The sequence below is a fragment of the Bos grunniens genome, chromosome 29, assembly GCF_055505025.1.
Source record: "Bos grunniens cultivar Pamir isolate PY7600 chromosome 29, Bosgru_T2T1.0, whole genome shotgun sequence".
Classification (NCBI taxonomy): domain Eukaryota; kingdom Metazoa; phylum Chordata; class Mammalia; order Artiodactyla; family Bovidae; genus Bos; species Bos grunniens.
In genome coordinates this window covers 10,077,821-10,094,695 of record NC_141193.1, presented here as the reverse complement: position 1 = coordinate 10,094,695, position 16,875 = coordinate 10,077,821, and the positions used below count along the sequence as shown (strand labels likewise).

At 46.3% G+C, this 16,875-nt stretch overlaps 2 protein-coding genes across 5 annotated transcripts; one reads left to right on the top strand and one right to left on the bottom strand.

Moving 5' to 3' along the window:
* Nucleotides 1-76: 76 nt before the first annotated feature.
* On the top strand, nt 77-10,055 carry TTC9C (tetratricopeptide repeat domain 9C). Of its 4 annotated transcripts, none has more exons than XM_086383471.1 (4): nt 77-213; nt 1,506-1,798; nt 6,929-7,111; nt 8,338-10,055. In XM_086383471.1, the coding sequence occupies exons 2-4, from the start codon at nt 1,561-1,563 to the stop codon at nt 8,430-8,432; spliced, it is 516 nt and encodes a 171-aa protein (XP_086239597.1). In that variant the 5' UTR covers nt 77-213; nt 1,506-1,560; the 3' UTR covers nt 8,433-10,055. The 4 variants fall into 4 exon arrangements, with proteins under 4 accessions (XP_086239597.1, XP_086239599.1, XP_086239598.1 ...); XM_086383473.1 differs by lacking the exon at nt 77-213 and adding an exon at nt 672-1,081; XM_086383472.1 differs by lacking the exon at nt 77-213 and adding an exon at nt 705-1,076.
* A 3,846-nt stretch (nt 10,056-13,901) lies between these two features.
* ZBTB3 (zinc finger and BTB domain containing 3) lies at nt 13,902-15,925 on the bottom strand. The gene is given in 3 exon segments (XM_086383426.1): nt 13,902-14,182; nt 14,184-15,758; nt 15,886-15,925. Coding segments are annotated over 2 exon segments (1,632 nt in total). The 5' UTR covers nt 15,708-15,758; nt 15,886-15,925; the 3' UTR covers nt 13,902-14,074.
* Between the last annotated feature and the right edge of the window lie 950 nt (nt 15,926-16,875).

Here is a 16,875-nt window from a genome sequence, read left to right as displayed (position 1 = left end):
CGGGAAGCTGCTTCCTCTCCAGCCGACCATCGGCTTCTCTGCCGCGGGCGGGCGGGCGGCGCGCGCCCAGGACGACGGACTTCCCTCCGTTTACCTCCCGCCCCTCTCGCCCCCTAGGCCAATCGCCGCCGGCGGCTTCACGGCGCAGCCGCACCGGATCCGGAGTCGGGGAAAGGCTGGCTTCGGCCCAAGTGCCTCGTCGCAACGAGGCGTGTGCGTACCCCACTCTCCGTACTTCCAGCCGGGGCTGCGCAGCCGCCTGGCGCTCCTTCGCCACACGCGCCTCCCACTCCGTCACCCCCCCCCCCCCCCCGCCGCCACCGCCAGTCCCGTCTGATCCGATCGTGCTGTCGTCTTAGGGCTTGTTAGCTAGTCTCTGTCCCTTAGTTTATTTATTTTTTTGTCCTTTAGTTTATACATGCAGCCACTTCTTGAGGGGAAAAAAGCCAGAAAGGAAGAAAGGAGAATCTTGAAACGTGAACTCCTGCTGGCAATTGTCTTTCTGGTTAGTTAACAAAAGGACTTTACAAACCCAAGAAATACAGTTAACCCAAGCGCTCCTATTTCCTCAAGCCTTCAACTTCTACCCAGCAACACACACTCTGACCTCGCCTTATTGGCCAGCTTGAATCGTCATCTGCAATTCTGATTGGTCTTCTATGATCTTGCAGTTTTGTTTTTTTTTTTTTTTCAATTGGCGAAGCAGCCAGGGGTATTCCCCTCTCCCCACTGGGTTGGTCCGCAGGGGAGGCTAGAGAGGCGGGGTCGTGTCTGTGGGATTCCTTTTCCCGGGCCGCTTCTGATTGGGCGCGTGGTGCAATGCGCGCGACCCTTCAGACATCAAACTCTCGGGAGGCTGGACCCTGCCCTCTCCGTGCTCCCGGCTTGTAAAGCGAAGTGCGGCGAAGAGACTACGGGTTTGGCCTGTTGCAGGCGGGCGGGGAGCTGGCCGCTGGTGGTAAGGGGGCTTGCAGCTGGGCGGCGCTACGGCTGTACCACCATCGGCCTGTGGTTGGGGTGCACGGACTGCGTTCACCTCGGTTCTCCAACTCCCGGCCCAGAAGTCAACGAATGCTGTTGAGTAAGGGCAAACAAAGAGCTGGGATGGAGGCAAACCCCCTAGACCCTTTTTAGCAGTTATTCCCGCCTACTCCCTTCCGCTTCCGAGTCAGGGAGGTGTGTCCGAACGAAAGGAGGAAACAAGAGCCGCCGGCGTTCAGACGCGGGCCACGATTCTTTAGTTACTGCGTTATAGTTTTCGTGTTTTTTTCTTACCCGGGAGTCGCCGCTTTGGGAAATCAATTAATCTCAGGCTTTGCTGTTCCCACATCTACTTCCTGATCAGATGCTTGCACTTCGAGAGATTAAAAAGTAACTGTAGAGAAGAAAGGAAGGGGCTGTAGTAGAATCAAGCAGTTATTCCCTGAGAGGCCTCCTGGAGAAGGAAAATTTCCTTGCTGTTTTAAGTCAGCTGCCAAAATTCGTTGCTTCGCTCCTATTCCTAGAGCTTCGGTTGTTCTTTCACGTCCCAATTCCTCAAGAGCACTGGGCGACAGAGTTATGGAGAAACGCCTGCAGGAGGCTCAGCTGTACAAGGAGAAAGGGAACCAGTGTTACCGGGAAGGGAAGTACCGGGATGCTGTAAGTGGGTACCATCGAGCTCTGCTGCAGCTGCGGGGTCTGGATCCAAGTCTGCCCTCCCCGATACCTAATCTGGGACCTCAGGGCCCGGCCCTCACACCTGAACAAGAAAACCTACTTCACACCACCCAGACAGACTGCTACAACAACCTGGCTGGTAAGAACAGGGCCGACGGGAGGGTACAGTGTCAAGGCCGGTATATGAAAGTTTGAGAATATTGGGAAAAACACTGACGGCTCTTCTGTCGTTATCTAGTTATTCTACCATGAATTGCAATATACTTTCAATCTATGGGGCTCTAATTGAGTTTCGGTGCTTCTAGACTTCACTTGGAGAGTTTGATAAACACAACTTCTTGAGCCTACCATGATTCCGATCTAATAGGTCTGAGGTTTGTGAGTTGTGTGTACCAATTTGCGTTTCTATCAGACTCCCAGGTGATGGCTAATAGGTTTAAGAAATTTTGCACGACTTCCTGGTGGCTCAGACGGTAAAGAGTTTGCCTGCAATGCGGGAGACGTGGATTCAATCCCTGGGTCGGGAAGATCCCTTGGAGAAGGAAATGGCAACCCACCCCAGTATTCTTGCCTGGAAAATCCCATGGATGGAGGAGCCTGAAGGGCTACAGTCCATGAGATCGCAAAGAGTTGGACACGATCGAGGAACTAACACACACAGAGAAAATACTGAACCTGATGCTGAGCTCAGCTTGTTTGTACACTGGTACCGAATCAAATTTCACAGACAGAGTTTTGGGTGAAGTAGAAAAGAATAGCTCTTTTGTTTTGCCAGGCAAAGGGGAACAGAGCAGGCTCCTGCCCTCAAAACCACGAGTCCCCACCTGGGGAAGATACTGTGAGGTTTTGTATAAATTGTCCAAAGAATGTAATCATCTCATGGACGTTTTTTCTAATGGGTTGGTGGTGAAGTAAGTAAGGCTAAGCATCATTGACCTTCCAGTTCAGCTGGTCTGGGGTCTACACTGCTCCTGGGTGGCATACCATTGTTAATTGTTAACTTCTCCCACCTGGAGGTCGTTTCTGTATCCACAAAATAGCTTAAGATGTTGTTGAGACTGTCTGTTGGGGAAACAGGACCTTGCCTCAAGGCTGCTCTTGACTGTTTCTCCTTGGTCTCCCAGCCCCACCCTTCCCTAATTAACAATTGCTTGAGTCTGCCCTTCAGACCTCAGGGAAGGTCGTAGAGGCTGAATGCAGACTGTTTCTTATAATCGAAGAAATGGCAGACACAAAGCCCTTGTGCCCAGGAGCCCCAAAGACCCTGCACAGTATCAAACCTATGTTTAGACTGTTGTTTCTTTAATATTTAAAATTTAGGAAAGAAGGCACTTGCTTCAGCTGGTGGTGTAAGTCATCCATCTTAGATGTTTTGGATAGCTTTTTCCTCATTTTCCTGCTTCCTATATAAAGCAGCTAGATGATACCTTGGGTAACTTGTACCTTCCATATCCAGCTGGCCTTGCATGGAGAAATAGTCCAGAGTTAGTATCACTAGGATTCATCTGCTGAAAGAAAGGAGACTTCTGAAGTCTGTTCTGTGGCAGGCAAAGTAACCATAGAGCTAATTAAGTTTGTTTTGAAGTATACACTTTGTAATCATTGTTTAAATTTTTTTCCTTTTTACTACCCTGGTCCTCAATGATTTGGTGAAATTCTAGCTGTTTTACAATGTGTGTCCAAAGCTATTCTTAGACTCAAGTAACCGTAATTATAGTAGCTACTATTTCAGTTCATTCAGTAATTATTTTTTGAATAAATTAATATTTATTGATATACTGAGGATTGGAGAAGGCAATGGCACCCCACTCCAGTACTCTTGCCTGGAAAATCCCATGGACGGAGGAGCCTGGTGGGCTGCAGTGCATGGGGTCGCTAAGAGTCGGACACAACTGAGCGACTTCACGTTCACTTTTCACTTTACACTTTCATGCACTGGAGAAGGAAATGGCAACCCACTCCAGTGTTCTGAAGCCTGGAGAATCCCAGGGACGGGGGAGCCTGGTGGGCTGCCGTCTATGGAGTCGCACAGAGTTGGACATGACTGAAGTGACTTAGCAGCAGCAGTAGCAGTAGCAGCATACTGAGGATATTGCAGTATAGTAAAACAGATAAAGGTCCCTGCTGTCATGGGGAGATGGATAGTTAACAAAAGAAGTAACTTGTGTATTAGACGATGTTGACTGAAAATGAGGCACAAGGAGAGAGTTTTGAGTTAAGTTTTACTTGGGGCAAAATGAGGACTGCAGCCCAGGAGACAGCACCTCAGACAGCTCCAAAAAAAAAACTGCTCCAAAGAGGCAGTGTGGGGAGGTTAGTATATAAGATTTTCGTGAAGGGGGAGTTCAATCTAAAGACCTGTTTTCTTGGGGCACAAAGTGCCTCATTCTGAACTCCCTCAGGGCGTGTCAAGGCCTACAGCTGCAGTAGCCCAGGATTCAGCCTCCTCCTGTTGGCAAGCACCAATTTGTAGTTGACAAAGATGATAAGTAATGTGGAAACGGATAAAGCAGAAAATGGGTGTATGGACTTCCCTGGCAGTCCAGTCATTAAGACGCCACGCTTCTAAAGCAGAGGGTGCCAGTTCGATCCCTGGTGGAAAAACAAAGATTCCACATGCAGCGTGGCATAGCCAAAAGAAAGAAAATGGGAATAGTGAGTGCCGTAGGCATGGTAGTGGTCAGGGAAGGCTCATTAAGGTGACATTTATGAAATGCCATGTATAAGCCCTTGATACACATATACATATAAACCTTAAGTATCATAGCAATCCTTTGAGGTAGATTTAAGGAACATCTAGTAAGTGGTGGAGCTAAAATTAAACCTGGCAAGTCCAACTTTTTTGTGGCTGTGCTGGATCTTTGTTGCTTCGAGGGCTTTTCTCTAGTTTGGCGAGCGGGGGCCACTCTAGTTGAGGTGCTTGGGCTTCTCATTGGGGTGGTTTCTCTTGTTGTGGCTCATGGGCCCTAGATCACAAGCTCAATAGTTGTGAGACATAGGCTTATTTGCTCTGGCATGTGGGATCTTCCCAGATCAGGGATCGAACCCATGTCTCCTGTATTGGCTGGTGGATTCTTTACCACTGAGCCACCAGGGAAGCCTCTGTACTTAAGTTCTTATTGCAGAATACTGTATGTTAGAGAATAGAATACACCTTGGGGAATTGGTCAGAAATCAAGGAAATGAGATACATACTCATCTTGACTGTCCAGGTGGACCTGAAGGCAGAGACTGGCTTATCCATCTGTAGACCCTCTGCTTGGAGGCGCTTGGTAGATGTTTCCTAAAGACTCACTAAAATTAAGAAATTTCACTTACATGAGAGTGAAATTTATGTGTTGGGCAGTTTATTTATAGTACCTCTCACCTTCACAAAAATTCTGCAAGGTAGTAATGATTTTCCCTACTTCATAGATAAAGAAATCAGACCTCATCGCTAAAACCCTCCAATGGCATATTATTGTACTTAGGAAAATATTCAAACTCTGACCTTCACCTGCACAACCTGACGTGATCTGGCTCCTCCGTAGACTGAATTCACAAAGCACACACCCACCTTCCGGCTGGGTAGGATCTCTTCTCTTGGCTAGAATGCCCTGTCCCTTGAATGACCCTGTCATTCAGATCTTGGCCCAAAAGTCACTTTCTCAGGGACGCCTTCTGTAATCAAGCATCACTCTGACCTCATTCAGTCTCTGTCCCAGTACAGTTCTATTTTCCACAAAGCACTAATAAATAAGTGAATTTGTTAGTGTGTTCCTTCTGCCTGGGAATTAGGATGCAAGCTCTACTCACTCACCAAGGTGTCTGTCTTGTTCCTCTTTTTCTCCTGCTCCTGCCTCCACCTAGCACATGGTCATTACCCCAGAACTAGTTGTAGAATGAAGGAACAATGGGTTACATCATGGTAACCCATCATTGATGGGTTAGCTGACGCTGGGGAAATACTTAAGTATGAACCATATGGCCACTTGGTGGGGATGTTGTAGAAGGGACGCAGATACAGCCCTGATACTCCTTCCTTCCCAGCACATGATTTAATAATGCTGTGTGTAATTCCCACAGTTGTTAAACAGGAAATGCATTTCCCTTCTTAATTACAGAAAGACAGAACATTGACCTGAACATTGTCTCCTACACAGATTTGTATTTTGAGGTCCCATCCTTTTATCTAAGGAATTTGTGAGATAATATATCATCATTGAGAAGGGTAATTTTTGAGTTAGTCTTTGGTTCAGATTTCTTACTCATTCCACCTAAAAGCTGTGGGATCCTAGACAAGTTACTTTACCTTTGTGAGCCTTGATTTCTTCATCCATTAAATGGAGATGCTAACACATACTGACTTCAGAGGGTGGATGAGAAGATTAAACAAGCCCCTGGCACAGTGCTTACTGTTTACTCACACTATTAATGGCAGTCGTTGTTGTTACTAGGACTTCAGGACAAGAATTGTGAAATGGGAGAGTCAAGATAGACAGAGAGCCTTGAGTAGAAGAGAGACAATGAAGAGTTTTAAATAATTTCTTTTTTCACCACGTGGCATGCTAGCGATCAAACCCCTGCCCCCCGAGAGTTCCAACCACTGGACCGCCAGGAAAGTCCCCATAAATTTAAAGTATAGTCTAATCAACTTTTTAAAAATTATTGATTTAATGTGGCTGCGCAGGCTTTTCTCCAGGTGTGGTGCCTCGGGCTTCTCTGTTGGGTGGCTTTCTCTTGTTGCAAAGCACAGACTCTAGGGCACTCGAGCTTCAGTAGTTGAGCTCCCAGGCTCTGGAGCACAGGCTTAGTAGTGGTGGCACAAGGGCTTAGCTTCTCCGTGGCACGTGAGATCTTTCCGGATCAGGGATCGAACCCGTGTCTCCTGCATCGGCAGGCGGATTCCTAACCACTGGACCATAAGGGAAGCCCTAGTCTTATCAACTTTTATAGCTGGGCCTGACCCACGCTAGGTATTGGGTTGGCCAAAAACTTCGAGTTCTTCCATAACATCTTACAGAAAAACCCAAACAAACTTTTTGGCCAGCCCAACACGCAATGGGCATTTGACAGATAGTGAAGTAAACCGTGAGGTGTGTAAAACTTGTATCCACTGCTGTATCCCCAGTGGCTAGCATGATGTCTGGCGCACGGTGGACATGCAGATGCATTTGCTGGGTGAGTGAGTGTTGCTGTAGCATCCTGGATTTGGTGCTTCCTTGTGTTGGGCGATGGGGCATCGTGTAACAAGGTCCTCTTCTCTCTTCCTTCCGTTTGCTGCCATTAGCCTGTCTCCTTCAGATGGAACCAGTAAACTATGAACGGGTGAAAGAATACAGCCAGAAAGTCCTGGAGCGGCAGCCTGATAATGCCAAGGCCTTGTATCGGGCTGGAGTGGCCTTTTTCCACCTGCAGGACTATGACCAGGCCCGGCACTACCTCATGGCTGCTGTCAATAGGAAGCCAAAAGGTGAGAGAAGGGGGCTGAAGTGGGAAGTACAAAAAATAGTCCCACTGAGGTAGTATCTGTGGGAGAGGATTTTAGTTCATTTTCCAATGTATTGAATTGTGAAAATAAGTAATAATATATTCACACGTTCAGTATTTAAAAAGTATAAAAAGGTGTATGACGATGTATAACAAACAGACCTTCTACTCATGAATTCCAAGTTTCAGTTCCTAGATGGAGACTAAAATAGGATCTAGATTCCAGTGAATAAACTTGATAATCCTTGTTTCTACCAGTTTTCCAGCTGAGGTCTGGCTTTTGCATGACTGTCCTTTCATCCTTTAGCTCAGCTAACCCCAGGTATGACCTAGAAGAACAGGCATCCTGAGAACTTGAGGCTTGTTTCCAAGGCAAAAAGGATATTGTTAAGAGAATGATAAACTTGTTCCTGTGTTGGTGGTTCAGCTCTGAAAATTGTCTCCCATTTTGCATTATGGCTTAGAGCAGCTACTGAAGTGAGGGGTCCCCAAACGTAAAATAACTCAGCAGCACCACTCTAATTGAATGGAAAAGTCATTAAAGTGTTAGTTACCCTGGTCTCTTGCGTTGCAGGCAGATTCTTTACCATCTGAGCCACCAGGGAAGCCTGGAAAAGTCATGAATTAATAAAGATATAAAATATGAACCATTGCTCATGTTTCTTTCAGGTACACAGATTAACTGCCATCCATGTATAGTAGGTTTAGAGGCTGTGCTCTTAAAATTACTGTTTCTTCAGATGCTTTTCATTATTAAGTTAGAAACCAGCTCAGCCTTGTACAATAATTTTTTAAAATATATATTTATTTATTTGACTGCATCAGGGTTTATTGCCACGTGTGACCTCTCTGGTTGTGGCACAGGGACTCAGTTGCCCCACATGTTGTTGAAAATAGGTGATAATACATGTTGTGGGACAGCTAAGTCCCTGTGCCACAACTAGAGAGGATCTTAGTTCCCTGATGAGGGATCGAACCTTCGGCGTTGGAAGGTAGATTCTTAACCAGTGGACCACCAGGGAAGTCCCTGTACGAGATTCTTTAGAGATTAAAAGTGGTATTAATGAAGGAAATGTACGTTGCATAGAATAGTTGTGATATACGCAGATCTTAGAAATTTTCAGAAATGGAAGGGTGTTCACAGTCCTCTCCTGTCTGGACGCACAATTACGGGTCTGTCTCTGATTGCCTCCTTTGTCCTGTTCTAAGACGCCAACGTCCGGAGGTACCTTCAGCGGACACAGTTGGAACTCAGCAGCTACCATCGGAAAGAGAAGCAGCTCTACCTGGGCATGTTTGGTTAAAAGAAGAAAGATACTCCTCCACTTGAACTTAGATGAACCATTAGAGACCCATCAAAGGGAAACCTGAGCCTCAGCAAGAGAAATTACCCCCACACCTCTGACTGAGGTGAACTTCTGTTTTGCTTCTAGTGCTGCACAAACTCTTCTATCACTTACATAGGCTGTGTTTTTGTTTCCCCATCTTTCTATTTATATGGCTTTTAATATATGGTATTATATATCAGAAACATTTGCCTTGAGAAATACAACCAGAAAACACTCATCAGTTATAGGTGGATTAATCATAGCTCTGGCATAGATTTTGATGATAGATGTTGGTAGATGTAGTCATATACAACGGATAAGGCTTAGCAGAAGATGAAGTAATAAGGACAGGCAGAAAGGAATGTTTTCCCTTCGTTTCCTCAGATTTCTAAAGCCAAAATGGGAAGCCCTTACACAGGTCACAAACTGGCAAATACATACTGTAAAACTAGACAATAATAAATTGGACCCACATGCCTCAAAATGAAAGATTTAAAAGTAACTACTTCATTAATTCCTTTTTCTTAATGTTCCACATACATTGAGATTCTTTATCCTCCACAAAAGTATCTAGTTCCTCTTGTTTCTCTTGATAATTTCTAACTATTGTAGCCTTGCTATTGCTCACACTCAGATCATTAATATAGTATACTTATTTATTTTTTTTTATTAAACCCTTCTGTCTTAAAACCCCTGGAGTCAAGCATCTAAGTATATATTTTATAACCTTTCAAAAGACCTCATGCCAGAAAACTTGTAAACGCTTGAATTTTTAAGTTGCATACCTATAGGATGCTCATTTCTCTAAGAAAGGCAAGAGTTTACCAAGTCTTCTAGAAACAACGCGACAAAGAGCAGGATAGAAACATAGATCTGTTTTTTACCTGTCACCTTGTATTTTGTAAGAACTCCATTCCTTAAAGAGGAGGGAAACAGTGAGGAAAGGTTCTCTTTCCTTTGTGCCTTTTAAGCACCGACAGAACTTTCTGGAAGCTTTGTTGGGCACAGGTGCAGGCTGCAGATCTGGTACAGCCATGGCTCCGTAGGAGGCTTCCTCAACCGGAGCACCTTTATCATTCTGCACACTTATTCTAATGTCCACAATGTATGAGTTGTACAAGAGTAGATGAGGCCATAATAGCTCTGCCTCTGTATTTATGAATGAAAGGAATAAGGACATGTCATTAGCCATCATATAAACACAGTTTACAGACAAAAACTTCTTGGTCTTGCCAAGTGTACATGAGCTCTTCTCTCTTAATCAGTAATGTGTCTCTCTTGATGAACTAGGCTCCTCTTTGTATCTCCCTGTACTCTTAAATAGTACAACCATCAGCTTATAACAAAAAGTCTTTATACCAAATAGTCTTTTAAGTCCAAGGACACAGCTAACAAAAGAGGAATATTTTAGTCCTCTTCCAAGCTTCTTAAATTTCTAAGCCTAGACTGTTGCCAAATTATGTCATGGTTGTGTGTTATCTTTGTTTGGGGCTGGTTTTGCTTTCTGATTTTCTCTTTTTTCCCCACTAAGACTTGATGTTATAGTAAGCTATGTTCTGTATCAATGAGGAAAAAATAAAGCTGATATTTAAAAATGTATTGTAGATGTATATTGTACTAATCTTTTTTTTTTTTTTTTTCTTTTTTTGCATTACTAAGAGACAAAGTGGTCAGACTTACATTTTGGTCTTTAATTTGAAGGCCAGCTCTAACAAAGATGCTAATGAATGGGAAAGTGGACAAAGGTAGGCAGTCAGATATGGGTCTGGAGGAGGCCTGCCCAGCCCACATCCTGAAGAAATCAGGTAGCTAAATCTGTGTACTCAGAAGTTTGTGGAGGGGGAAGCAGTGCACCTTACCAGTCCTTAAGGGTTTCCACACAGGATTTGAGGGTTTGATTTTAGAGAAAGCATTCATGGTGATGTGAAGATTCGTACTTTGGCACATAAGGAACAATTAAGAATGGCATTCCGCCAAATTGATACCCACTATCTTTACAATTTTGCCAAAATAACACACACCTATATTACTTTTTAGTCAACATTTTATTTAAATATATATTTTGAAAGGAATTTTTGGACAGAGGAACATGTTAAATGATATCATGGGAAGGTAATCAGCAAACCCCAGACTGAAACCATAAGATGCAAAAACCAATTTCTGCAATAAATTGCAAGGAAAAGGAGAGGGGATTTTATATCTTAAAAAGAGGTTTGAGACACATCAACCAAATAAATATGACTCTACTTTGGATTCTTATTTGAAGAAAACTAAGTTTATAAGACTGAAATAATGAAAAAAAATTATATGTATAGGTCTCCTCCGAAGTCCTGGCACAGAGCTCCTAAAACCCTTAGAATTTGGATTCTGATTTGAGGAAAAAAAAAAAAAGTATGGGACAATCAGGAAGCTCTGAACAGGAATTATCAGTTTTGTTGGGTGTGATCATAGTGGTTGTTGGTTTAGTCATTCAGTCGTGTCCGACTCTGACACCATGGACTGGATCCCACCAGGCTCCTCTGTCCATGGGAATTTCCCAGGCAAGATTACTGGAATGGGTTGCCATTTCCTTCTCTAGGGTATCTTCTGACCCAAGTGATCATGGTATTTGGTCCTTTTCTTTTTTCTTCTTTAAGAGTCCTTTTAGAGATGGCATGCTGAAATTGCTTACTGATAAAATTGAGGTGGGGACTTTAGAGCACTTTATATCATTTGCCCAAAAAAACAAAACAACCAACCAACCATAAAAATAAGTATTAGAAAAAAAAAAATAAGTATTAGTATATAACCAAGTAAATCATCTTTGGAATCGCTGGCTTTGGAGAAATTGAAATCAAATGTGAAGGGCTAAATGGTGAGTATTGTGAAGCTAAGGGCAAGTGAAGGCATATGCTTATAGCCAATTAAGAAAAGATGTGAAATCCTAAGCTAGGAATATGTTTCTAAAACTGAAGAGCAAAGGTTGGTTGTCTGAAAACTTAAATCAGCTTGGAGCTCAAAAGCAAGTAACTTCTTGGGGTTAAACTCTTAGTAGCCTGGGGCCTGATCCATCCCACCATTGGAGGCCGATTTTGGCTCAGTAGAAGTAATCATTAGTCAGTGATAAGGGTTGCCCAACAGTTAAATAGATTTCCTTTAGGGATAGTGAGTTCTCTTTCAAGCAGAGGTTCAACACTTGGCAAAAGGAGGATCCAGTGTTGGACTAGAGGTTAGATGAGCTGACCTATGTCTCCTTGAATCCATGGATGGGGCCGTCAAGAGAAGTGGAAACCAGAGAAACTTCTCTATTGATCACACCTCTACGGACAGGCATAAACCGTTCTTGGTGTCCAGCAGATGGATAAAGAGAGGCAACTGTGGCAGTAAGTGTGTTGGCTGCTGCTTTAAATGTCTTACAAATTCCTAGCTGCTACCTCCAATGAAGAAAGCATTCCATGCTGGGAACTAAAAATAAATGCTCTTCAGGAGAGAATGTCACCAAGTAACAGATCCTCTTTAGTTTGTATTGCACTTGGCCAAGACAGTAACAATGGTTCCTGTGTCCCCCAGATGTCCAGAGAAATTATATACATGATATATACATATACACATATTATGCCTTGCTTTTAGGAACCATTCTGAGGCAACCGATTTCTCCTCCCCCCGCCCACCCCCAGCCCCATGTCTTTTTAAAAAATTGACAGATAATTCACAATCATAAAGTTCACTCTTTTAAAGGCAACTGATTCTTATAGGCAGTTTGACGTGATAGTTACTCTAGGAAAGACTTTGGAAAAGGTGCTCCACTCAGCTAAAATAGCTCTTACTGGGTTTATGTACATCTTGCCTTGTTTCACCAAGGAGTTAAGGCAGTAATGTATTTGCATAAATAAAATTAGGCATTTGAAAGATACAAAGGTTATTCCAACACAAGGAAAACGAAAGGCATGGAATTTACTCCCAACCTTGGAAATGTTAAGCATCAACTTTTGCTCTCCATAATGCACCAGGTAAGGAACTTTCTTTGACCAAATATTTGCTCAGCTCTGTCTCCTTCCTATGACTCAAAAACAGTAGCCTACTAGTAAGAGTTCACAGTGCTGAATGTAATAAATCCAAAAAGAGAAGAAATTCAGGAAATTCACTCATATTTTCATCTAAATATTCCTTCCTGCTTTTTTTGCACTCAGTTCCTTATGTGTCAAAGAGAAAGGGTTTGTGGGGAGCCCTCTGGTCCATCGTACAAATACCACTCTACCACAGGCAGGGGCAGACCCTTCTCCTGGATTTCTAGAATGCTTTATCCTCCATGCCACATCAACCCCCCAAGTTCCCATTTCTTTGCTATCTCTATTGCCAGTAACACCTGTGTGATCATAGATGAGTGATATGACCTGTCTAGGCTATCATCACACCTTTTAAGTGAGAAAGTTGGACTAGATGAACTCTGAGGTTCTCTTCCAGTGTTTCTTGCTTTAGTTTTCCCAAGTACCCAGCATTTCCATTTCACAGGCCCTCAACCTCCACACCTACCACCACGGTAGTGTTTCCTGCCTTCCAGTTTGTCGTCTTCAGAGACCTCAATACACATATAAGATGCAGGCAAAAATTTCAAGTCATTAATACGGTATTTGTCGTTGAAACAGTCAACCAAGTCTTTCTACATGGAAAGCAGACAGAAAGGGGTAAGGCAACAAAACCCAACACTCAAAAAAGAAACAGCTTCTAGTTCAAAGTTAACCATCTTCAACAAAGTTTTAAACCAGCATGATGTCATAAGCCAGGGTTCAAATTCTGGCCTGCGCTTTACCTAGTTCTGTGACCTTGAACAAGTTAACGTAGATTGTTCAGTCTCAAGTTTCCTTGTCTGTGGGGAAAAAAATGGGGAGAGGGATAATACCTCAAAAATTGTTGAGGATTAAATGTGTATATGAAGTCCCCAATACAGCCCAGGACACAGGAGCTCAAATACAACAATAAACCATGTTGCTGCTGCTGCCGCTAAGTCGTTTCAGTCATGTCCGACTCTGCGACCCCATAAGACGGCAGCCCACCAGGCTTCCCCGTCCCTGGGATTCTCCAGGCAAGAATACTGGAGTGGATTGCCATTTCCTTCTCCAACGCATGAAAGTGAAGTCGCTCAGTCGTGTCCGACTCCTAGGGACCCCATGGACTGCAGCCTACCAGGCTCCTCCGTCCATGGGATTTTCCAGGCAAGAGTACTGGAGTGGGTTGCCACTGCCTTCTCCCACAATAAACCCTAATTGTGTAAAATAACCTAATTCGTATACTTTTCCTAAGTAAAGTCTACATTACCCTCTACTTATCTCACTTTTTTCCTCCTAAGCAACCTGACCCCTACCCCAAATGCAGGTGTCAGATTCCTAAAAAGCCTGGAGGAAAGCTATGAAAAAATCAGGAGGCATGCAGGTTTGTGGAAGAAACCAGCCAACCGGTTCAGAGAAATACTTTCACTGCCAGTTTTATGGTCCAAAATGCAGAGTGAGAAGCGATTACATCTCAGGAAAATTCCCAGGGCGGCGAGGAGTTGGCTGAGATGCAATACCCATAAAGTCCTCTCTGGCTGGGAAAAGAAAAGGGTAGGAACCTTCAGCCTGGGCAGAATCTTCATTCCGTCCTCAGCAGAGGAAATCAGGTGCTTCCACCTTCCGTGCTGCCCCCTGGTGGCAGCAAGAGCAGGCCTGGCATCGGCTCATGCTCTCCCGGATGTTAGTTTTTGGAGCCAAGTACAAAATCTTTGGGTGGCCCTCCAACACTGCTGTTCTGTCTGTCTGCGGTCGGGGAGCCAGGGAGGGGCTGCGTTCCCAGGACGGGGCCAGCCTCTGGATCCGGTTTGCTGCGTTTGGCCAGGTCCTCATTGTGAGCCTTGCGGATGTGGCGGTACAGGTCCCCTGACTGTGTGTAGCTGCGCAGGCAGTAGCGGCACTCGTAGGGTCGCTCCCGCGTGTGCACTGTGGCGTGACGCCGCAGTGTGTAAGAGCATGAGAAGGTCTTCCCACATGTCTTGCAAGTAGGAACATCCTCAGTAAAACCCCCAAAGCTTCCTGGGGCTGTTTCATACTCAGAAGGCAAGTAGAGTGGCTCATGCAGGGCGGGTGGAGCAGGCAGGGGCGAGGTCACCAGTCCTCGATGATACTGCCCTGGACCTGGCAGCAAATGGTAGGGTAGGTGCGGATCTGGCGGCAGGAAGTGGTCACTGGGCCCCACCTCCTCCAATCCTGCTGCCCGTGGCTCCTCAAAGGCCTCTGGCTGGGGGGGCTGTCCACCATACATGGCTCCTCCAGGAGGGAAGAGTCCCTCGGGGCCTCGAGGCTGTTCCTCTGACACGTCAGGCTCCTCATCAGAAATCACAATTGCTTCTACTTTCACCTGTACCAGCTCAGCTTCCGCGGGGGCTGGAGCCTCGGATGGAACTGGGACTGCAACTGAAGTTGGAGGATAGAAGCCTTGCAATGGTCCTCCAGTTGCCCTTGGTTCTACCACCCTCAGGCTCTCAGAACCCACATCAAGTGGAGCCAGTGGCTCCACTGAAACAGTTGGGAGGCCCGCAGAGAAGTAGTTTGCAGGGTTGGTCTCTGTGGAACTGCTGGGGCTGGCAAGAGAGACATCAGCCACTGGTACAGGAGGTGCCCGAAGATGCGATGACTCAACCTCCACGCCAGGCTGTGTAGTGTCAGCCCCAGCTGGCATCGGTGGCTCATCTGGAGGACAGATAGGTGAGGGAGCTGCAGAGCCTTTCCATTCCCCTTTGCCCCAGGGCCCTGATGTCTCTGCTGATGCCAACGAAGGCTGGGAACCACGGGAAGTGCTGGACAAAAACTCCAAATTAGGGGGTTGTGAGTTGGTTTCTTCTTCCTTCTTGGTACTATCCGCCTCTGCCAGGCCCCGGGCTTGCAGCCGCCGCTTACACACCTTGACAATATCATTCATGTGCAAGTAGCTGGCAGCCGCCAGCACATCCTCCACAGGGGTATCCCCCCTCAGGACCAGCTGGCCAGCATACATAAAGTCCAGAAGCAGTCCAAAGGCCGGGGCTGTGACAATCTCGTTGTGGATACACACCAGATCCCTCTTGTCCAGTTCCCGCTCTTTGTAGAAAAGCTGGAAAAATGGGCTGCAGGAGGCCAGCACAGCCCGATGAGCCAAGAACTGGGTACTACCCACCATCACGGTGCAGTCACAAAGGAAACCCTGGGACCGCTGCTCTCGGAGGCTCTGCAGCAGCTGCTGGCTGTGTTCTGGGAACTCCATAGCACTCCACAAAGGGAAAGGGACCTTAGGAAGATCCTCTCCAGTGGCTCCCTTGGGAAGAGAGGAAAGTGGGTTAGGGTAGGTAACCTCCCTATATATCTTAACGTCAGCTCTGAGCTATTACTTGCCACCCCAAAGCCTCTGGCAGCAGCATCCCGACCCCAAGATGCTCCCTTACATTACTACCCTTCTTTCTCCCAGGTCACACCCAGTGGTCTACTTTTAGCTCCGCCCCTCGGCCTAACCGTAGCAGCAGGCCCCGCCCCGTCCACAAAGCCCCTCCCCGGAAGTCCCGCCCCTTAGGCAGCCTCCGCTTCCTCGATGCCCACCCGGTAGCTTCCAGCACCTCGTCCAACTAGAGTCTCGACCCCAGGCCTTCTCGGGTGATACCTCTTCGCCCTACTCCGGGAACTCCCTGAGCCTCTCTCGAATTCGAGGGGCTAAGAAGTCCGAGGGTGGGAACTAGCAGAGAAAGCTGACCCTCACCCACCAACGAGCAGCCACCGGGAGAGCTCCGCCCCTTCCCGCCTTCTTAGTTTTAAGTGGCTCAAATTTGTCTTCCCTCGTCTCGGATTAGTTCACTCTCTACTAACCATGCCCCCGACTCAGGGCGGTGTCTCCAAGTGGATGCTGGTGGCCGTCGCTCAGGCAGCTAGGCGCCCGATTGGTTAGGGCTCCTGTCCTAAACTTTTTCTTCTCGTCCCGCCTTCTTTGCCTCGGAGCCCTTGAGATTGGCTGAGCTTCTCCATCTACCTGAGGCTGTGGGAGGGCCGGGACCTGTGAGCAGTGGAGCGCGACGCCCTCGGGGCGGGGCTCGAGGCCTGCCACGGCGCAGAGCGTTGTGTCTTAGCAGGCAGCATGTCACCCCGGCTGCTGAGTGTCCGGGAAAAGGAGAACCAAGAAACTGGTGTGGTACCCAGGAGGTCCGAGTCTTAGACTCGGCTCTGCCTAACCGTGAGCGATGGCTACACCTCTCTAATCTGCAGTTGTCTCTTGAAGGTCTCTTCATCCCTCAAAAACTTGAAGATGCCCTACTGCCTTACTCCCCGCAGTCTGATAGATCCAGGCTCCTGGCTCAGCAGTGGTGGTGTCAGAGAACTAGCAGCTGTGTGGATTGTAATGTCCCTAGCCTGAACTCTAGTGAAGAGATGCGTGTCCTTCTCTGTGT

Coding starts and splice junctions, on each gene's coding strand:
- TTC9C (XM_086383472.1), top strand. Junction 1,799..6,928: donor CTGCTACAACAACCTGGCTG/GTAAGAACAGGG, acceptor TGCTGCCATTAG/CCTGTCTCCTTCAGATGGAA. Junction 7,112..8,337: donor TGTCAATAGGAAGCCAAAAG/GTGAGAGAAGGG, acceptor TCCTGTTCTAAG/ACGCCAACGTCCGGAGGTAC.